The 15,643-nt window shown below is 34.6% G+C and overlaps 3 protein-coding genes across 3 annotated transcripts; all 3 read right to left on the bottom strand.

Annotated features, from left to right (window-relative positions):
* Positions 1–2,707: 2,707 nt before the first annotated feature.
* Positions 2,708–4,842, bottom strand: LOC105963011 (BEL1-like homeodomain protein 11). Its single transcript, XM_012987363.2, has 4 exons — positions 3,839–4,842; positions 3,367–3,746; positions 3,194–3,254; positions 2,708–3,116 (listed from the first exon to the last, which is right to left on the bottom strand). The coding sequence occupies exons 1-4, from the start codon at positions 4,553–4,555 to the stop codon at positions 2,967–2,969; spliced, it is 1,308 nt and encodes a 435-aa protein (XP_012842817.2). The 5' UTR covers positions 4,556–4,842; the 3' UTR covers positions 2,708–2,966.
* Positions 4,843–7,367: 2,525 nt separating this feature from the next.
* On the bottom strand, positions 7,368–10,818 carry LOC105962984 (BEL1-like homeodomain protein 7). Its single transcript, XM_088815652.1, has 5 exons — positions 10,665–10,818; positions 9,454–10,188; positions 8,581–8,957; positions 8,235–8,295; positions 7,368–8,126 (listed from the first exon to the last, which is right to left on the bottom strand). The coding sequence occupies exons 2-5, from the start codon at positions 10,087–10,089 to the stop codon at positions 7,620–7,622; spliced, it is 1,581 nt and encodes a 526-aa protein (XP_088671778.1). The 5' UTR covers positions 10,090–10,188; positions 10,665–10,818; the 3' UTR covers positions 7,368–7,619.
* Positions 10,819–12,299: 1,481 nt separating this feature from the next.
* LOC105962983 (Tetrapyrrole (Corrin/Porphyrin) Methylase) lies at positions 12,300–15,320 on the bottom strand. The gene is made up of 9 exons (XM_012987331.2): positions 15,043–15,320; positions 14,736–14,803; positions 14,537–14,633; positions 14,324–14,452; positions 14,111–14,219; positions 13,879–14,023; positions 13,597–13,639; positions 13,066–13,239; positions 12,300–12,659 (listed from the first exon to the last, which is right to left on the bottom strand). The coding sequence occupies exons 1-9, from the start codon at positions 15,262–15,264 to the stop codon at positions 12,546–12,548; spliced, it is 1,101 nt and encodes a 366-aa protein (XP_012842785.2). The 5' UTR covers positions 15,265–15,320; the 3' UTR covers positions 12,300–12,545.
* Positions 15,321–15,643: the final 323 nt, after the last annotated feature.

Below are 15,643 nucleotides of genomic sequence, written 5' to 3' on the forward strand. Positions count from 1 at the left end.
AATTTCTTGTCGGGCTAATTCTAACAATCACTACGATCACCATACTTATCCGAATAGCCTAAACTATATATCAAATTAAAGATAACAACTTCATCTACAAGTTCACTTTAGAAACCAACCCCAAATTATCGACCTAACACAGCAGTAACAGCCCCAGAAGATAATTTCATGAAACTGCTAGGTTTTGTTTAAACAAAATGCATTTGCTGGCACTGTTTATTTGAAAAATCATAACAATTTGTAGAGTTATCCAAATTGTCCAAATAATACACCAAATTGAACCTTACAATGTAAACTACAAGTTCTCAGAAGACAAACAACCCAAATTATTAGCTCAACATAGCAAAAAGGGCCTCGTAAGAAGAATATTCAAAAATGCCATGTTTTTACAGATTTACAGTCACTTAATTCGGACCTCTAATCAGCTTCAAAACATACTCTAACTCGATACAATTTTACACTTACCAATAGTTTTCGAGATCCTCTACGAGTTTAGTCAAGGAATGATTCCCAAATTCGCACTCCAAACCCTCCAAATTCTGCTCCGAAAACAGGTGCGGCAGCAGGTTTTCTTTCCCTAAAGTTGAAGTGAGCAACTGGGATTCTCGCCAAATTCCGGCGACCACCGCCCATGAATACCACCGAGAACAAGCACCTATGGAAGGCTGACTTCTCAAGGTTTCTAACCGTGGGTTCTGGTCGTCGAGATTCACCCTCTAAGGCCTCCGTTCAATTAATTCTTTCAAGAGCCAAAGGCTGGAATTCGATTTCTGGACAGCGCCTAGTCGTCTTCTTCGCCCGATTCCGGCGACCGTCTGATGTAACCACCGCTGGAGGCCACCACCACTGGAAAGCTGACTTCCCAACGATGTGACTTGATCGTCATAACCCCTCGTTCACACAGCCCTAATTTTGTCGATAATTGAATTGGGGATTAGCAATTCCAACCTCAAATTTGTTTCATATACCTCACTTCTTCAAACCCCTTCTTGAATTCGAATTTTCTCCAATTAATTTCTGGAATTTCAGCCAAGAACCGAGAGGGAGAAGGAGAGAGTAGGCGAGAGTAGGGGTGGTAAACGAGCCGAGCCGGCTCGTAAAAAGCTCGAACTCGGACTCGAGGTTTTCGAGCTCGAGCTTTCTGACGAGCCGAGCTCGAGCCCGATTTTAGTTGTTCATCAGCTCGCGAGCCGGATTTATTATTTATTTATTTATTTTTTTTTATATATTATTTTTATTTAAATAATGTATAATAATATAAAATATTATAGAAATAAATACAAATATTAAAAAAATATATAATCACAATTTAGTTTCTATTTTGTAATTTTTTAAAATATTTTTTAATAATAAAATAATATTTAAAAAAAGAAAAAAAAAAAAAAAGAGATTGGGCTCGAGCTCGACAAAATTAACACGAGCTCGAGCTCGAGCCAGAAAAAGAAGAACTCGACGAGCTCGAGCTCGACAAAATAAACTCGAGCCAGCCAAAAGAGGCGAGCTCGGCTCGTTCACACCCCTAGGCGAGAGAGAAAGAGAGCGGAGAGAGAAAGAGAGCGATGAAGAAACGAAAGAAAGATATGGCTGTATTTTTTCATTATTTACATTTTCGCCCCCCATCTTTCTTTTATTTTCTTGATTTGTTTAAAACTAAACTAGTGACCAAATCGATTTGATTTCCGTAAGTAGTTTCATAGTAACCAAATTCAAGTGGTTGCTAGCAACCCAATTAAATGGTTGTTAATAATTAAATTAAAGACTCGTAGCAACCGTAAAAAAAATTGATGTTGAATTGGTCACTATTGTCATTTGTCAATCAATCACATTAGTTGCTTTTTTCCTCCAAGTCACGGACGATGTTGATAACAACTTTCATGTACTCCTCACGTGCGTGACTGCATGTACATACTCCACGCACTTTAACCTTTAGTGAATTAGGTGTTATCTCATCAATTTAGAAAATCTCATCAAGGGTGGGTTATCTAAAGACCACTAACTCAGATTTTGTAATCGAATTTTACAACATATAAGTTGTATAAGTTAAAACAGTTACAAATGATAAAAATATAAAATTTAGAAATAATAATTAGCATAGCAATATTTTTTGGCAAAGAAAGAGTTACCATTTGTTTGCGATCCAAGCCCAATTATTCAGGGCAAGCCCCAAGTTAAATGGGCTTTTATGGAGCCTCAAAACTAAAATTAAATTTTTATAACTATTTTATAATAAAATGAAGGGTAAATTACAACCAACTCCTGAGGTATGGTCAAATTACGAAAATCCCCCTCTTGTTTGGATAATTGCATATACCCTCAACTATGAATCTTCTTACATTTCCTTCTTATGATGTCAAATTCAACATAATAATCTAGATCCTTAGAATGTGCACTACTTTGTACTCGTTTTGTGTAAAACTACAGTTTCTGATGCACCACAATTTGATATATATATATATATATATATATATATATATATATATATATATATATATATATATATATATATATATATATATATATATATATATACAAGCCAAAAAACACATCTTATGATCATCTTGCTTCAAAATGTAGAGCTCGAGTGGGATAAAACGGATACAAAAGTGATAATATTCTATATAATCAAGAAAATTCCACTAAATTTGAAACCGCAAGGATGGGAGATTTATAGTTGAGGGGTGGTTGTAATTACCCAAACAGGAGGGGGTTTTCGTAATTTGACCATACCTCAGGGGTTGGTTGTAATTTACCCTAAAATGAAAAACAATTATATAAAGCTCTAATGTTTCCAATGAAGGAAAAAAAATATATATTTATATATATAATAAAGAACCTATGATGAGTTTATAATAAAATCAAATAGGCCCTGGAATCATCATACTTAGAGATTTAAAATCCTTAGCCAAAAAAAAAAAAAACACAATTATCAAAAATTGAGCTGAATTAAGGTTGTCAAAATTCCAGCATCAATCAAAATCCTCAGCAGAATCTCCCACACCTTCCCTTGTCAACAACTGATCCGACTCAGTCGAAGACTCGGCAAATTCCTCTTTATACATTTCCTCGATCATCGGCTTCCATAATCGAACCCTCGCATTTATAAACCAATTCGAAACCTATTTGAAAAAAATTCAATAAAATTAAGTAACTTTATAACCAAGTCACAATTTGACAATATATGTTGTCCCTGTACCTGGTTCTTTGATAAGCCTGTTTGTGAAGCTAGCATCAACTTCTCCGAGTCACTCGGATAACTGAAATGATCGAACAAACACGCAACAAATAAATAAATAAATAATTAATTATTAATTATTAAATGCAAATTTAATTTTGCTAATACATTAGTATAATTTTTTTTTTTCATACGGATGCAAAAAATGCTCGAAAAGCCAAGCGCGGAGGATCGTGACGGAAGTTTCCGGAAGGCCTCGGATCGGGCGCCACGCTTGCCTCGAACTATGCATGATCCCAATCTGCTGAAGTGACACTCTATTTGACCTAGATTCTTGATCAAACAAGCTCAATTGAGCCAATCTTGAACTTATTTTCGGCATGTCCTTTTCGATCTTTTGCTTCGTCGCTCGAATTTGCGACACGATAGCGCTTCGCAACGTCCAAAAATGCTTCGACATCGCCTGAAGAGCGAGCGCCGTGTATGATTTTGCGGCTCCTAAACCTGCGATTATCTCGAATGACGTCACCAAATCTTCCATGTGGTGGTAATATTCCTCATATCTTCTCTCCACCTGCAAATAAATAAATAAATACATTTCAAAATTAATTGCTAAAATACTAATTAATGAGAAAAAAAAAAGTGATTTTTTTTTTTTTTAATAACCTCTTCAAGAAGGACAAGAAGTTTTAACAGGCTGATATAAACTCCATGCTTTTCGGTAACGAATTCGGTGTTAGACAACTCCATTTTGAGATCCGACGAAAGCCCGTAAGACCCTTTTCGCATTAGTTTCTCGACTAATCTCCGATTGCTTGCGTCGATTTCGTTGTCGTCGACACTAACCATTTCTTGAAGAAGAGACTGAACTGATTTCAAGTACTTTGAGCTTCCAACTACAGTGGCAAACGGTTCGGTTTGGTACGACGAGGTGGAGCAATGCGGGGCGGTGAAAGCAGGTCCGGTGAATTGGTAATCCGGATCCGGGTTGAGGTACCCGCCCGGGTTCAGTCTGCATGGATTATTAATGGAGCCGCCTAAAGAGAGTGAAAGCCTCTGCTGCTGCTGCTGATTATGGTGGTGGTGATTGTGACCGTTGGATGTGCCGAGAAGATCCATCAGACGCCTCTCGTGGGTCATGTCGGAATCATCGGACGGTGACACGTGTCCGCCGCCGTGGATGAGCTCGGCGGTGGTGGTGGTTCTTGAAATGAAAGGCAGAGAGTTGGGGAAATAATTAGGGTTGTTGTTTATATTACTGTAAGCAGTAGGGTCGAAATTGTGGTTCTCGAAGTGGTGGTTCTGATTGGCTATGGAGTTTGAGATGATGAATTGATGGAGAATGCTTGAGTTTGAATTTGATGGTGAATCTTCTGAAACCATGGTGGTGGGCTTTTTTTTTTTCTTTTTTTGGTTTTAAAAAGATTGGATTTTTATTTCATGGGAAGATGAGATACATATATGTATATATGTATATATGTGTATATGTATATATAATGGTTTGAAGAAGAGTGTGGGAAGCAGAAATCAATGGGGGAAGATAGTCAAGAAATAACCCAAAAAAGGTAAGAATTCATTTCTGAAATGTGCAGAAAAAACATCTTAAGGAACTGCACAATCAAGATTCGGTGATGTAATAAATCTTGCATGCTCTATCAGAAATCAAAGACAGCATTTTTATTACAAGTTATAAGTAAATATAAGGCCATAATAATTAAAGATAATTGAAAAAAAGGGTTGCAGAATTAGCTGAGAAAGACAGCATTTTTATTTAATTTATTTTAATTTGATTACAAAGTGTTACGACAAACATACCCATGATAGAATTGATAATAATTCCATTCAAGGAAGGGAAAGCAAAGATTCTCTCCTTTATAAAATTTCTCATCAGAATTGTAGGGTACCCTACCCTAGGGTACCCTATGTACAATGTCAGGAAATTAAGGCAAGAAGAGAGCTATAAAAGAAGCCCCATTAAAAGACCCTCTGCAAATCTGAAGCAAAACCTATTAACCAAGTGAAAATTATTATGCTGAGAATGACAATGGTCCCCCTTTCTCTCTCTACTTTCTCTCTCTACTGTTTTCTTCCCTGACTACAAAACAACAAGGTAAAAAAAAAAATTTATCAACCATTCAGCTTTAATTGCCTGCTGTCACATTTCTTTGGGGCACTCAAAAAGCACTTTCAGCATCCAACTTCTCTCTCTTACTATTCACAGACCGCAGAGAGAGAGATCTAGAGAGAGAGAGAAATATCTAGAGAGAGAGAGAGAGACAATGTATATGAATACAATTTTGTTTGTGTTGATCAAATGGGACTTCTGCCATCTGATCAAAGAGAGAGAGAGCAAAAAAAAACAAAAAAAAAAAGTAGACTGGCTTTTGTACACTGGCAGTTTTGAGCACCGTCTGATACATATGTATATATATATATATTGTGAATAAATCTGTAAGTATCTATGGGGGGAATATGTATAGGCTTTTGTTTTCATCATCTTAGCTTTTGTTTATATCATCCAATTGAAGATGGTGAAAGGACACTGCATTCAGAGAATTGATCAAAATAAATTTATTTATTTATTTATTTATTTGCAGGAAATTAAATGAGGTTTGTGGTTAAGATTCTTTGGTGAGATGGGATGGTTAGTTTAGTTACTGTGTATGTCATCATTATTTATTTTATTTTATTTTTTTTCATCTTTTTGACCATTGTATTTATGGTCAAATGTAGCCTAAGCTAGGTGAACTGTGTATAATTAGGTAGATTTCCATTTGTCACTTAAAAGAAAAATTAACTTAAGCGTAGGTAATAAAGATGATACAATGCAATACTTTGAAAACTGGATCGGACATTGACTTGGAAAAGTTAATGTGTCGCGGTTGGACCGGTTTAATTATTTATTTTATAATTATTTATACATAGTTTTTATAGTAAATAAAACTTATTTTCTTTTACAAACATTGACTCATTACTCATTTCCAATTAAAACGTAAATCAAACTTATTTTTCCTTTTATCCGCGTAACTTACGACACGCATGTCGCACCGAATCATTTCAAATATTATAGAAATTATAATATAATATAACATGTCATTTTATTTGTTTATTTTCTGTTAAGAAAAAGCACAATTTTGGGCGGAAAAGAAAAACCCAAATTTGATTCCGGTTCCGATATTATGGTTCAACCGATTAAACTGGACCGGACGAGTCAATGGTTTGCGGTTTAACATATTCAACCGGCATGTCCGATCCGAATTTCAAAACACCGGATAAATGGACAACTTGGTTTTGAGTTACTTAGCTAGGGCGTAAGTAATGAAGATGATTGACTAAAAACATATTGCAATTTCAGTAAACCAAGAATTTTCATAAATTGTAACATTTAAAAAATATTACAATGTATTAAGTATATTACTTCTAAACCTTTTCAACCGTTCAAATTCAACTTCACAAAGATAGAAACAACAAAATAATATATATATATAAATTAATTTATTAGAGTTGTATGAATCACGTGCAAATAACAATGATGTGACAATTTTGGGTCCACAATTTGCTTACTTTGTTGGGCTAACACATTTCTTCTCATCCAATATGAATAGCCCAAAGTTTAGCCCACACTTGTATTCATCAAAGTAGTACATAATTTAGGAAATATTCTAGAAACTTAATAAAAATGTTCAAACGGTACATAATTTGTAGGATTTTTTTGAATTGCTCTGGATCTCTCATAAGCTATTCAATAAAAAAAATATCACCATCATCCATTAGAGAGGTGGAATTGAATAAATATATGACTAATTTTAGAGTTGAGGATAGTTTGAGAAACAAATATGACCTCCGAATTTAGAGAATCATATGGTTAATAAGCAATTTCGGTCAATTATTGCAATTGCTAAGGATGTAGTTTATTTCAAATTAAAAGTTGAAAGGAAGAGACATAGATTTCAGTCAGTTATTGCAATTGCTGAGGATGTAGTTTATTTTAAATTAAAAGTTGAAAGGGAGAGACATAGGGGACAGTGGCTGGTCGAACGGCTTCACTAAGGCGAATCAGTAGATGATGTATTGACGAACAACCAAAGACTTAAGCAGGATTGTTTGAAAGTATTGTGGAAGGCATGACTTTTGTCAAATCACGGGGAACGTCGACCACTATTAACGGCTATGCGAATCGAGAGAGAATCCAAGCTGCTATTACAAAAATTCAATTTTTTTTAATAGTTTTACAAATTTATTTTGCATTAGAATCTAAATTTGAATTGGAGATTAATAATGAACTAACAAAATTTGAATTGGAGATCAATGGAACTATTTCTTTATTTTTATTATTTATTATTATTATTATTTCTATACAAAATTATTTGAACCAATTATATCTCTACCACCAAAATATCTGTAATATTTTTCTTTAAAAAAAAAAGTCTTGTTCTCGAATATATTATCAAGCCACAAAATCAGACATCAAATGCGTATTATTACCGAACCTGCTCTGATTATTATTCACCGGATCCACGTAATAATATTCCAATTTATCGAGCGGAACAGAAGAAGAAGAAGAATCGCCCTTGTTTCCTTTCGGTTGAATTCCATTGAATATAAGCTTAGAATCTTCTTCGCTATTCTGCAATCCGAGTGCAAGTGACACTTGATTCTTCGGTGGTGATGCATTATTTTTATCGGAAAAAAATCCATCTCCAACATTAACAATATGCCTGCTGTCCATATGACTCGGCCCAAAATTAACGAAAACGCCATTTTCATCTTCAGCTGCAGATATTAAGCTTCCTCCTCGAAACTCTTCGTCTCTTAATTCATCGAAAGTAGAAACCTCTTGAGTTGTCGGTGAAGATCTTGCTTCGGTTTCCGCATCGCCAAATTCCTCCTTGTACATTTCCTCGATCATAGGTTTCCAAAGACGCACGCGTGCATTGATAAACCAGTTCGCCACCTGATTTAAATAAAATCGGTAATATATTATGATCATGATCAATTTCAAGAAATTCATTAAATCGTGTATTGAATAATGTCGTTGTGAAAGATCGTATTTCTTATTTACCTGGCTTCTGGTCAATCCCGTCTCCCTTGCAAGAACGATTTTCTCCGAGTCTTTTGGATAACTGTTTGAGTGATCAACGTTAGCAAAAAAAAGAAAAAAATATGCTCCATTTGTTCCATAATATATGTCGTAATAAAAAAATCAATAAATGTAGTTTGATTTTAGGGGGGAAAATCATTTTTGACTAAAATACCCTTGTCCAGTAATTCCCCCCACTCATGTTGGAGAGAGCCGATAAGGGTAGAATTGGAAAAAAGATGTAATTAATGCACGAAAGTGAGACATAATACGGAACCAAAAAAAATATCTACAAGCGACGAATATTATGGAAAGTAAAGAAGCATACGGGTGAAGAAAGTGTTCGAAAAGCCAAGCACGAAGAACAGAGACAGCGTTTTCGGGCAATCCCCTTTGAGGCCTCCAAGGTTGTCTCATTACACCAAACTGCGAAATCGACTTTTGCTGCCTGAGTTGTTGGTCCACGTGGCGTAAACGAGATAGTACACCTTGACTGTGTGGATTCCCGTCGTGCTCGCCACCTAGGATCCTCTGAGTGGCTTGTATTTGCTTCTTGATTCCATCTCGGAGGCAACGGAATTGGCGGGAAATCGTCCGCAGCGCCAGTGCGGTGTACGGTAGTGCAGCACCGCTCCCTGCCACCGTATCGAACGAGGAGGACATCACTTGCATTTGATGCCAATATTGCTTATATCTTCTGTCCACCTAAAATAAAATAAATAATAAGCGTTGCGAACATATAATTAAAGATCCACCTTTTTTTTTAACAAAGTGAAGTTACGGTTGTTATCTCGATGATTTTGATTTTCGACTAACGTAATTGTATATATTAGGGGTAGAAATTGGACAAATTGGATCGGAATCAGAACTTTCGTAAAAATTCCCTTTTTTCCTAAGTGAAAAACTAGTTCCAATTTCAGCTCCAAAAAATCAAAATTCGACGGGAAGACTTTTTTAAAAATTGATTTTTTTAATCGGAATCGGCGGTCACCTATAATATAAAATGCATAATAATATTGATATTATAAGTGTAATATTCGAAAATAATTTGAAATTTTCCGAAATATTTTTGGAAATCAAATGCAAATCGGAACCTTCGAAATTCAGAATGAAAAAAGTTGTTCCAAAATTGAAAATATTCGTATCGGAAACGGGTCCAATTTCGACCCCTAAATCGTCTTAAAGATAATAAAAATGTTACCTCATCTAACATGGAGAAAAGTGCCGTGAGCTTATTCTGCATATCGTTCCGTTCGGAGGGGGAAAGATCAACACAAACGCCGTCATCCCTTTTCACATGATCTTGACCACTAATAAGCGAATCGAAATTGTGGACTTTTTCCGACAACTTAGTACATTTATGCACACTCACTAATTCATCGAGCAAATCTCGAGCCGCCTTAAGATACTTGGAGTTGCAAAAAGTCCCCGTAAAATTTTGAGACGGCATGATGAAGCTACTAGCGTCACGAGTCTTTTCAGACAAGTCGAAAGAGAGGTATTGAACATTCTTGAGGGCGTTTTCGGAATTGAGCAACGAACAAAGGCTCGACGAGTTTGCGTAGTGGTTTAAATCGGAATGAAACTGATGATGAACCATCGATGGCTCCTCGTGGGACCCCAAGGTAAGAGATAGGCCGTGGTATTGCGAAATTTGTTCGGGATTAATAAACGGTTCTTTAGAGTACATTTGTGCGTCCGATTCGACGAGTTCATGACCGGACAGTAAATTTGGATAGGATAACGAAATCGAAGAATCGTATACCTTGTTGTTATTAACAAGTGTGTGGTTTAGCATATACGATTCACCGGATGAATTCGAATAAAACGAAGCCATCTTTTTTCGAGCAGCTCTTTATGAATTTTTCATTAGTGATGATTGATGAACCATATCACAGGGGATTTGCTTGGATTTTATTCAAGTATATGCTGTCTTCTGAGAAAAAAAAATAATAAAATCAGACAATATATTTGTAATTCAACAAATTTATTTCACTCAATTTTAAACATATTTTCCTGTTATAATTTATTGATAATATACTATTAATAGGGTTATTAAAAATTTTAATGAAACAATATACAAAGATATCAAGAAGAGGAATAAAAGATATGAACATCAAATTCAATTAAATCCCACATTTTTTCTTTGATTATCATCAAAAAAAATTATTTTTTTGATGAAATCAAGAAAGTCAATTCACCATGAATATATATATATATATATATATATATATATATATATACAGTTGAGATGAAATTATTACCAATGAATGACCCATAATCAGAAACAAGCATGAAGAACAACAACTTTCTTTACTGACAACAAAAAAAAGACTCTTTCTTTATTTACTTCTTACAACCTCATGATCATCAAAAGTTCCAAACAAGAAAATCAAGAATTCTAGAAGTTACCTGGAAAATAAGAAAACATACATATTTTTTATGTACAACTGACTGCTTGCCCTCTATTTGGGAATTAGCAGAGAAAATATATGTGTGAGAGAGAGAGAGAGAGAGAGAGAGAGAGAGAGAGAGAGAGAGAGAGAGAGAGAGAGAGAGAGAGAGAGAGAGAGAGAGAGAGAGAGAGAGAGAGAGAGAGAGAGAGAGAGAGAGAGAGAGAGAGAAGAGAGAGAGAGAGAGAGAATTGGCTGAGAAACAAAAGTCTTCCCACAACAAATGGAGACAAAACTGATCTCAAAGGTACCTCCTTATCATTGAACAATGACACCAACCCAAACAAAATATTTATTCAAAAGTGATGTAATAATTATTTAATCAGAATAAAAAAATACATTATATTCTTTTTCAGGTACGCCACCTTTCTCACGTGGAGACAAGTTATAAGGCCAAGATTAATTGCCTACAAACTTCTCTAGAAAAACAAGGAAAATAAAAATTTATATAAAAAAATTTTAAAAAATAAAATTTGTCAAAAAAGACAAAAAGGGTAGTTGGTCCATGGTTGTTTGTTTGTATGTATGTAGGTATGTAGGTATGTATGTATTATGTATGTATGTATGTATGTAGAAGTAGGCTGTTGGTTGTGTGTTAGCTTAGGGTTTTGATAACATAACCACCAGTTGGTGGAATTAATAAAGATTGGGTTTTTATTTATTTAATTTTAAGCCCCTACATTAAATAAAATTATAAAGAGATGGCTCTAATTTGATAATAGTAGTTGTTATAACTGTAGTTAGGCAATTGTCGGTTTGAAACATTGTGTGTATTTGTATACGTGGCACTTTGTTATATGTTGTTCTTTTTGTTAGGTGACAAATATGTATTACAGGTTGGATATAAAATTTTATTTCATTTTATTTTTTAAAAGAATTTACTTAATCTATACAATATGTACATAGTTTATGGTTGAGCAGTTCTCAAAATTCAATTTTATACTCGATTAATTTGAACTTAAAAACGGGTAAATTCCATCTGTGCCCTTGGTCTTAGATATTTAATAGTTGTTATTAGTTATGATTTTTATTTATTAATTACTATCATCTATATAAAATGATAATAATTATTATAATAATAGATGATGATACTAGATATATAGATATATTATCTTGACCTAAACCATACTAAATGTCAAATAATTAAGACAAGGAATACGTAAGAGGAAAAATAAAATAAAATTAAATTAAAATTAAATTAAAATAAGAGAAATTAAAAGTGTAACGCATTAGGTGAAGTAAGGATAAATAAGAAACGGTTGTTACTTGTAATGTGATACCCTTTTGACATTTTACCCATATTTGCCAACTCCCAAAGAAAATGACGTCTTAAATTATTATTTATTTATTTATTTATTTATTTATTTATTTATTTATTTATTATTATTATTATTAATTTATTATTATTATTACAACGATACAAACTGAGGAAGTTTTTTATAGTGCAAATACATAAATATAAACATTTGTTTTATTCTGGCGGATTGTTTTGAGTGTTGGCGGCTAACCAAAGGTATCTTTGTGCGCCAAACGTTGTCGTTTTCGAAGACAATACGATATTACCTACATTTCTGCTTCATTCTTTTATTTCCTCTTTTGTACACAAACACCATTGCGTATATACATACAGAAATCAGTAATTATACATACAGTCTCTGTTAAAAGTAACGGCAAATTATTACCTAAATCATAAATCAATAATCTGGTCAGCTATCACTCGGGCAAAGAAGTCGGTTCGGAAATTACGAACAATTTCCTGCAAACGAAAGATTGAAGACTAGTTCGATTTGTTGTGGTGATAAACATTGTTTCATGAGTTACCCAAAAAAAAAAAAACAAATCAGTATTTATCATCAGAATCATGTTGTTGTGCGAGTTTGCCGAATTTCTCGAGGGCCACAGAATATATTGCTTTCCTTTTCATGGATGTACCTGATGCCACCAACTTCACTGCCTGCATTAAATTAAATTAAATTAAATTAAACAACGGTGTGCGATAACTTTTTTTTATCAAGCTGCAAATGATTAAATTAGCATCCTCCTCGTCTAATTCATTGGGTAAATTATAAGGCAAGCAGCACATCCAAGAAAGAATTCATTTGGTAACTTCAATTTTAGACAATCTATTATTTCCCAATCAATTTGGTCAAAATATATAAGTTCAAATAAAGTACTTAATTCCATTACGTGCCACAAGGCATTATGTGCACAATCGGCAAAAAAGATATTCCTCGATATAAACCTATCGTTAGGTGGTGGGAAAATCATGACCTCTACACTCTATGCCTATTGTGTGTGTGTGTGTGTGTGTGTGTGTGTGTGAGAGAGAGAGAGAGAGAGAGAGAGAGAGAGAGAGTTACCATAGAGAGACTATGCCCTTTGGAAATCAATTCGCCCAACTCGTTTTCCAATTGAGAATCGGAGAGAATTTCATCCTCAACAACCGTTGCGCCTTCAATCAAAAGTGTGATCTCACCCTTAGGTTGACGAACTGAGAATGCTTCTATGGCTTCCACGATAGTACCTCGCCAAAACTATGTGAACACAATTTATCTTGTTAAGTGCCGAAATTTTCGAAATAATGATTTAACAGCATGTGAATGCATTATATACCCATGGAAACAATCATACAAAGATATTCAAAGTGATTAACCTAAACATGCATATGGAAGTCGATACACGTGTCGTGAAAGTCGTTATACTTAATACTCAAATCTACAATATCGAGTTTTAACAAATCATAATTAAACAATTCTACATAAGATTAATATTAACTTAGCAAATACATTTATTCGGTTTCCTCCAACAGCTAATTCTCTATTTTCATCGGTCCAGTTCAAAAATAAAAAATTAAAAAAAAAATAATTGAAGTTAACAGATGTAAACCTTACTTCTTCATACAGTTTGGTTATCTCCCGAGCAACGACACAACGCCTGACATAAATTCCCCGGTATTAGAGAATTAATTTATACCAAACAAAAAAAAAAAAAATCATTTCTACATGATGTAATGAAAACATCAGGATGTAGATCATAAATAGTCGAAATTAATAAAACAACAAGAATTAATTCGATTTGAATTCGCAAATGTGCACGTGTATGAAAATCATAAATATTAGGATAATGCATGCCAAAATCATCGGACAAAACAAAATTCACTGACATAAATTTACCTAGACGGTCCGAAAATCGAAGACGCCTCTTCTAGAAACTGGCATAGCTTATGAGGAGGAACGAAGAAAACCTGAGTCGTTGCGTTATTCGCAGAAACCACCAGCCTCTCCCTTCTCGTTGCAGCATGTTTCGGGAGAAATCCAACTGCATTACAATATTATATAACTCATTTAAAAATAATCGAAAAAAAAGTTTTAAGACAAGTGCACGAGTTAATCAAAAGATTATTACCAAATGTGAACTCATTTGTCGGCAAACCAGACGCAGAGAGAGCAGCTACTAAAGCAGATGGACCGGGGACAGGAATCACGGGTATATCTTTTTCTACACACACTTTCGCCTAAACATCCAAATTCCGAAATTGATTATTAATAATAAAATAATAAAAAACCCTAATTGATTTCATTACCTAAACTAATTTTCACGTTTTAAATGTTTACTCACGAGTTCTGAACCAGGATCACTTATGCCTGGCATCCCAGCATCGCTTATCAGTGCTACGATTTCTCCATCTTGCAATCTATTGAGCACAACTTGCTCTCGTTGCGATTCGTTGAACTTGTGATAGCTTAACTGAAAACCTAAGTCATTCAACGAGAAATATATCCACATTTACATATTATTTATTCTAGTCGTTGAATGAAAAAACTGGCTTACAAGTGGAGTTTTGATATTATAGTGTTGAAGCAACTTTCCCGAATGCCTAGTATCTTCGGAAAGTATGACATCAGCGGATTTCAAAACTCGAAGGGCTCTACAACAATTAAAAATCGAAAAACGAAATCCGAGAAAAAAACTTCAATGGTCGATTTCGAACCTAAAATAGAATTATAATTCACCGAAAACTGATTGTAACCTTAAAGTTATGTCCTCGAGATTCCCGATAGGCGTTCCGACAAGATATAGCCCGGGTTTTAAAGGACCCTACACAATTTGAATAGGAAAAGATGAAAATTTGTAAAAATAGACACAGAGCTGCTTAAAACACACAATGTATATGATTGGGATTACAATCTGGTAATTTAGGTCAGAAAAATTTGGGGAATTCAAATTTAGAATATTTAATTGATTAACATATACCAACAAAAAATAGAATCTGCGTAAAATTGAAAACTGAATGAAAAATAAAATCGAAATAAAGGATTGATTATGAAGTTGTTTACTTGTTTCGAAGGGAAATTCTCACTGAGTTCACCGTCGGAGGAGGCTTGACAGCTACCGGAAGTGAAGGAGAGGGCGGAAATGGTGGTGTGAGGAGATTGTGAGAGACGGGAAGGAAGTAGAGGGAAGGGGCGGCGGAGCCACGGCGGCGACCGCCGCCGTGGAAGTGGTGGCGAAGGGGTTGAGAATGGTACTGCAATTAAATGGCAGCGGCGTAACAACATTGTTTGTTTATGGCGGGTTTCGTCCACCTCGTTTGCCACAAGTGAAGTAAATTCCCTTTTATAGCTGACGGTACAAACATCACTGCTAAGAGTACAATCATCAAAATTCATATATCATAGTCTATATTTTGTTTCTCTCATAGCTCACTCATTTAAACTCCAAATTCATTGATTCAAATTGGATTTTAAAGCCAACAATTGAGGGTTTCTGAGATTTTAATCAGAACATATACAAATCTGCTTAATTGAGTAGCCAAAAAATCTAATTGGAAAAAGATAAAGTGTACGAGCAAAGATTTTAAAACAAAATTCTTGCCTGAAAAACCGAACAAAAAACCCGAACAAATTAACGATTGATTGCAGTTTGATTGAAGCTACA

The sequence above is a fragment of the Erythranthe guttata genome, chromosome 3, assembly GCF_056151865.1.
Source record: "Erythranthe guttata isolate IM_541 chromosome 3, IM_541, whole genome shotgun sequence".
Lineage (NCBI taxonomy): Eukaryota > Viridiplantae > Streptophyta > Magnoliopsida > Lamiales > Phrymaceae > Erythranthe > Erythranthe guttata.

What these genes read in the sequence shown, in the direction of transcription:
- LOC105962983 (XM_012987331.2), bottom strand. Translation starts at nt 15,264, where the DNA reads ATGTTGTTACGCCGCTGCCATTTAATTGCAGTACCATTCTCAACCCCT. An exon ending in TCGATTTTCGGACCGTCTAG is followed by an intron (nt 13,640 to 13,878) that starts GTAAATTTATGT and finishes AATTTATGTCAG; the next exon opens with GCGTTGTGTCGTTGCTCGGG. An exon ending in TAACCAAACTGTATGAAGAA is followed by an intron (nt 13,240 to 13,596) that starts GTAAGGTTTACA and finishes GTGTTCACATAG; the next exon opens with TTTTGGCGAGGTACTATCGT.
- LOC105962984 (XM_088815652.1), bottom strand. Translation starts at nt 10,089, where the DNA reads ATGGCTTCGTTTTATTCGAATTCATCCGGTGAATCGTATATGCTAAAC. An exon ending in TTCGAACACTTTCTTCACCC is followed by an intron (nt 8,296 to 8,580) that starts GTATGCTTCTTT and finishes TCACTCAAACAG; the next exon opens with TTATCCAAAAGACTCGGAGA. An exon ending in CGGGATTGACCAGAAGCCAG is followed by an intron (nt 8,127 to 8,234) that starts GTAAATAAGAAA and finishes TATTTAAATCAG; the next exon opens with GTGGCGAACTGGTTTATCAA.
- LOC105963011 (XM_012987363.2), bottom strand. Translation starts at nt 4,555, where the DNA reads ATGGTTTCAGAAGATTCACCATCAAATTCAAACTCAAGCATTCTCCAT. An exon ending in TTCTTGTCCTTCTTGAAGAG is followed by an intron (nt 3,747 to 3,838) that starts GTTATTAAAAAA and finishes ATTTATTTGCAG; the next exon opens with GTGGAGAGAAGATATGAGGA. An exon ending in CAGGCTTATCAAAGAACCAG is followed by an intron (nt 3,117 to 3,193) that starts GTACAGGGACAA and finishes TTTTTCAAATAG; the next exon opens with GTTTCGAATTGGTTTATAAA.